Here is a 5,610-nt window from a genome sequence, read left to right as displayed (position 1 = left end):
ATGGCGGATCAAGAAGATGAAGAGTTGAAAATGGCGTTAAGGATGAGTATGCAGAAGGAGTCGCCAGAGCCTAAGAGGAGTAAACCGGGAGAGGAGGAGGTATCTGGTGCCGGTGGTGGGGAGGAAGGGGAGTCGCCTGAGGTGAAAAACAGGAGACGTCAGAGGGAATTGATGGCTGCTGCTGCTGAAAAGCGGATGTTGGCGTTGCCCAAGAATGTGGTGGTGGAGAAGAGTGGTGGGTCTGGCAATAGAGTGGTGGAATGTAAGGGTAAGAGTGTGAATTTGGTGAAGGGCGAAGAGAGAAATGTGAACTTGGTGAAGGGTGAGGAGAAAAATGTGAACTTGGTGAAGGGTAAGGAGAAAAATGTGAACTTAAGGGAAGAACTTCCATTGGCAGAGGCCAATGAGTTGTTTTCAATGATCTTTGGTTGTGAAGTTACCAAGGATATTCTTGGTCAGTGGACTAATCAGGGCATAAGGTATGGTAATATTGATGCTTTCCCTCCCTTAAAATAATGAATTCAGCTTGGTTTTGATTTTTCTTTTTCTCCTTTCATGGTGTGATATAATCTCTTGAGGTAGTTTGTTCAATTGAAAATTGCATTTGGTCTCTTGCTATTGGCAATTGGAGTTTTACTTGTTCTTCTTGATGACTTGTTTTTTTCCGTATATTTACTGTTGTTTGAATATCCTTCATTTCTTGTAGATAGTCTTACAAATAGCTGTTATGGGCAATGCAATGTTTTTATTTTCTTTTCAAAATTTAAGCCAGTTAGGTGCTCAGGTACTTGTATAAAACATAAAATAAAATAAGCATATCGCTGAAAATAAGAAAGAACGTAAAAATTTGGAATTAATAGTAATGAGTAGTTCTAGTAAGAGTTGTAATACGGATAATGTTACGTTTGGCAGAGATATAAGGTACACCAAGGAATTATCTGCTTTGGTCCCTTTCCAGTTTAACAATTTCGTCACTTTGGGATCTAACATAATGGAGGCCTCAACATTTGAATATGACACTAATTTTCCCCTTCCATTCTGATATTGGTATATGCTCAAGTTTAATAGCAAGCTTCTTCTTCTCGAGTTCATCACCAATGATGCGTGGGTTGTTACACTTAGCCCTTTAGGGACTCTGCGTCCTTGCTGAGATTTACTTGGGAAGGAACTGACTCTAATGCCACTTTGGTTTGGTTTGAGTTTAACAATTTTGTCACCTTGGGATCTATCACAAAAGAGGCCTCAACATTTGACTCTTGAATTCACCTTTACATGACCACTAACTTTTTTGTCCTACTAAGATGTTGGCATTTGCTTAGGGAAGTTTAACAACGAACTCCCTCTCAAGTTCCTCACAATGGTGCATGGTTTGAATTGACACATAAGGCACCAATTTAGGAATCCATTTCCTAGTCCTAGATATGTACTTTTCAAAATAAAAGTAAAAATAAATTTTTTCTAGTTTTGGAGACCACAAGATTTGCTCATTTGTCATTTTAAATATATACTTTCCAAATAAATTAAGATACACAACTTGCTTGCTTTGTTTGAAAAACCTCTGTGAAGTGGTCAACCGTCAACCACATCAAACAAAACTATAGCCAAAGGCTCAAGCCTCAAGGTTGGCTTGGGTTTCAGTTTTAGGCAAGAACTATAATGGACCATGCACACCCCTGTTGATATTGGGTATTCAATGTTGTTGGAAGGGGAGCCTTGGCGTAATTGATAAAGTTGCCATGTAACCAGGAGATCACAGATTTGAGTTGCGGAAACAGTGTTTTGGCAGAAATGACGGTAAAGCTGTGTACAATAGATCCTTGTGGTTCAGCCCTTCCGAATTCCATGCATAGCGGGAGCTTAGTGCATTGGTATGCCCTTTTAATGTTGTTAGGAGATGGATCGATTCATCCTCCAAATAGTGTCATGAGTGATGCCTATCCAAATCTGTTGCCCCTCAAAGCAGTGCCCTTTTGGTGTCCATGGCCACCATAGAGACTAATTAAGTGATGCTTAACTTCATTTCCCTTAGGACATGTTTGGCCAAGCTTCTTGGAGGCTGATTTTTTTTTTTTTTGATTTGAGGTCTTTGGCCTACAAAAAAAGTGATTGTAAGGAGTGGCAGAAATAATTTTTGCTATTGGGAAAGAAACCTACGTTGCTCAGACTCTCCAAAAATGTTGGCGCACTCGTGTTGAATTTTCCAAAAATACACTATTTTTGAAGTATCCGACAGGCACTCGTCGATATTTCTGAAGAGTCTGTGCTACATAGGAAGAAACTATAAATTGTTGCTTTTCCCCATAAGCGGAACCAAAAAGTTATTTTTTTCGAGACAAATATTCTTACCATAAATTTATATTTACCAAACTATTTCTCTTAATTTATTGTATATATCTTTAATTAAGTAATACTTTTTCTTTTGGTCTCCACTGAGTCTTTCATATCATTTCAAAGGCTGTCTTAATAAATATTTAAAATAATTTCTGTGTAAACAATTCTAACAGTGTGAAATGCCATGATACTTGTCCCTTTTTTAAATTTGAAACTCAAAAGCACTTTTTGGAAAGATTGGCCATACATAACCTACTTACCAATTACAATATCAAAAATTAAAATAAAAAAATCTACTTGTCATTTACCGGAAAAACATTTCTCAAACAAAGTGACCGAACACAAACTGTTCATTTCGAAAAGTTCTTCTCTGAAAAGCTGTTTTGGTGAAAGTGCTTCTCAAAAAGTAGGCAGTTTTTGGAGCTTGGTCAAACAGGCTTTTAGAAGTGTTGATGTTGCGCTACCTAATACAGAGTCTGTCATAGTATGTCCTTGTGTAGCGTATATGTAGAGGATGCTGTCATTGCATCTTTCCAAACCTTGTATATATGCTGGGGAAATTCTTGTACTGCTTGGTAATTATATAATTTTGTTACTTGTATTGTTGGCTTCCTTGATCTATCTCTGCTTATTTGGGTTGGAAATTAATACATAGATTCATCTGAGCTGACTTGCTGATGCTTGAACAAAATACTTTGCAGGTTTAGTCCGGATCCAGATACATCTATGGGTTTAGTGCAGCATGAGGGTGGGCCCTGTGGGGTGCTAGCAGCAATACAGGTAAGACTTTGGTCCCCTCTTTTTTTTTTTTGGGAATAAATTTTAGTTTTATAGATGAAGATGAACTGGTTGTCATTCTCTTGCTTATTAGAGAACTTCTTTTGCACGGGAAAGATAGGTTTGAACTTGGTTTGATTTTATTTATGTTAATCTCACTGCTACTTCTAGCGGTCAAGAATGAATGTTGTCGGTGGATAGTAGATTTAAGTATTTGGTAGAAGTTAGCAATTGATATGGTTTTACAGCCACATGTACGGACACAAATGCCAGTGTTAATTAGGAAAAGTTGCAGTGCAGGTGTGCATTAATTTCTTATACATTCATGGGCATATTCTGTCACTTCCAATAAATAACCAGGAGCCATTTTGTTCTGCTGGATGGCATATTATTTGGCTAATTATGCTTTAGTACTTTATTTGTGCGTTTTATGTGATTGCACGCTGTACTTCCAGTGGTACTTGATTTTAAATTCATCACACTCCCCGTTTGACTTTAGCATCTTTTGGAGACAATTCAAGTTGCACGTAGTGTTCCACTTTTTTTGACAACGGTGCCATGATTCTGCAGGCTTTTGTTCTGAAGCACCTATTGTTTTTCTCGGATGATTTAAATATGGTTTCACCTAGCTTGTCTGGCAATGTGGGTTTGAGAAGATTGGCTGATAAAGATTCTGCTGGAGCTGATATTTTTTCGTCTCTAAGTGAAGAGAAAAAATCAAGGTGGATACTTTGTGAATCTTTTCCTGTGTGGGCAGATTTTGTTGTTTTTAAAGTGGCTTACCGAATTTATGCCTTATTGAGACCCTTTTTCATATTTAACTGCTACAAGGCTCATGGAGACATGCACTAGAGATATTACACACACACACACACACACACACACATATATATATATATTCTAGACACATTATTTTTATATGTAACTGCTTTCTTTTATGAGTAAAAAAAAAGTAATCCCTGGACCCCTCCCTAAAAAATGAAAAATTGTAATGAAGAAACTTTAGCACTAGGACCAACTGCTGACTGCAGTTAGTTTTCCTTTTATGGTCATCTGATTGCAGTTGTCTGATTGAATCATCTCTTCTTGAGTTAACTGGTGTACTTTTATCATTGCTGCTGAGAATTTTTTGATATTTTGGGAAAAATCCTGAAAAATCTTTTCTTCTTTTCCCTTTTTATTGATTCCGGACAGAGCATTGGTAAGAGGCATGTGTGAGATATTGTTTATGTGTGGAAGCAATAGAAGGGTTGTGATAGCATCTTTGAGAACAGTTGAAGCTATCCTTGAGGGGCCTCAGGGCTGTTCAGATGATGAGGTAAGCTACTAGATGTTTGGTAGGATATGTTTTTTCACGTTGCTCCTTTCTGTGTTGCTCCCTCTTATTTAATTTAATTCGACTGTTTGGGGAATCAAACGACTTTTATTTTAGGACAAAATTTACTTACTTCTAAACATATTTAGTAGGAAAATTGTGATGTACAATGATTTTCATCTAACTTTTAATTTGTAACTCTTATTTCATAAAAGTTGAGGAATCCATGTTGAGACCCTACCAAAGAACAAAGCTTTTTGACCCATGTACTCAAAATTTTGTCCTTTTTGGTGGGACTATATTCTGAATCTTTTTTACATGTCTTTCCTCTGTTTTTTTTTTCATTCAGATTAGAGATTTTTACTTGTACCTTATGGATGTAATGCTTAATCAAGAACATGTGCATGTGAAAGTGCTTGCAATTTCTCTTTATTGGTGAACGACTAATGCTTGATTCTAATAGTTACTGTTTCATACAGGTCATTTCTAAAGCACTTGAAGGTCTCTCAATTGAGTCTGGGGCTAACTTGCAAAAGGCTTTAATCATTAACACGTATACTTCTTCAGAGGATGCTCTTCAAAGGCTTGAAGCATTGCTCCCAGTATTCCGAAGTCGTATGGGAGCAATGCTGTTCCTAATATCTGCTTTGCTTTCTCATGGAATGGTAAGTTGTTTTTAATTTTTTTTCATTTGTCTGTGTGCATGTTCATGAGGAGGGTAGGTGGTTGAAGCTCCCCATTTTTGCCTCTACATAGAAGAAAAGTAGGCTGTTTCCTTAGGACTGGTCCTAGTTCTGAATATACGCATTGCTAAACAGGATGAGAGTATAGACATAAAAAAATGTACAAATGTAATAGTCCATTAACAGATAGCTGATCAATCTTTATTAGGACAAGGTCCACTAGCATGTAACTGTCAGTACGAATGATCTCTGCTGCCCTAATGCTCATGTTAGGGAAACAAGATGACGAGGGTTTAGTATGTGCAGCAATATATGCATGTATTATTGGTTTCTTACTTAGAAGTTTCAATGCTTCTCTCACTACAATGAGAGTAAGGTTCTTTTGATCATAGGGGAAAATTCTTTTCCAACTAGAGGAAATTTTCATTTTTTTTAAAAAAAAATCTTCATTTCCAAAACAAGAGAATGTAATTCAACTCCCCCCACCCCTCCCCTCCTCCCCCC

The 5,610-nt window shown here is 37.2% G+C and overlaps 1 protein-coding gene across 1 annotated transcript in view; it reads left to right on the top strand.

Annotated features, from left to right (window-relative positions):
* The window catches only part of LOC107018006 (ubiquitin carboxyl-terminal hydrolase MINDY-3), a 10,729-nt gene continuing 5,119 nt past the window's right edge, over positions 1-5,610 (top strand). The window contains exons 1-5 of the mRNA XM_015218338.2: positions 1-479; positions 3,033-3,111; positions 3,679-3,830; positions 4,303-4,426; positions 4,903-5,088. Coding sequence (XP_015073824.1) covers positions 1-479; positions 3,033-3,111; positions 3,679-3,830; positions 4,303-4,426; positions 4,903-5,088 — 1,020 coding nt within the window. The remainder of the gene's footprint in view (positions 480-3,032; positions 3,112-3,678; positions 3,831-4,302; positions 4,427-4,902; positions 5,089-5,610) is intronic.

Source organism: Solanum pennellii, chromosome 4 (genome assembly GCF_001406875.1).
Source record: "Solanum pennellii chromosome 4, SPENNV200".
In the NCBI taxonomy this organism is placed as follows: Eukaryota; Viridiplantae; Streptophyta; class Magnoliopsida; order Solanales; family Solanaceae; genus Solanum; species Solanum pennellii.
This window is presented reverse-complemented; position numbering and strand designations above follow the sequence as displayed.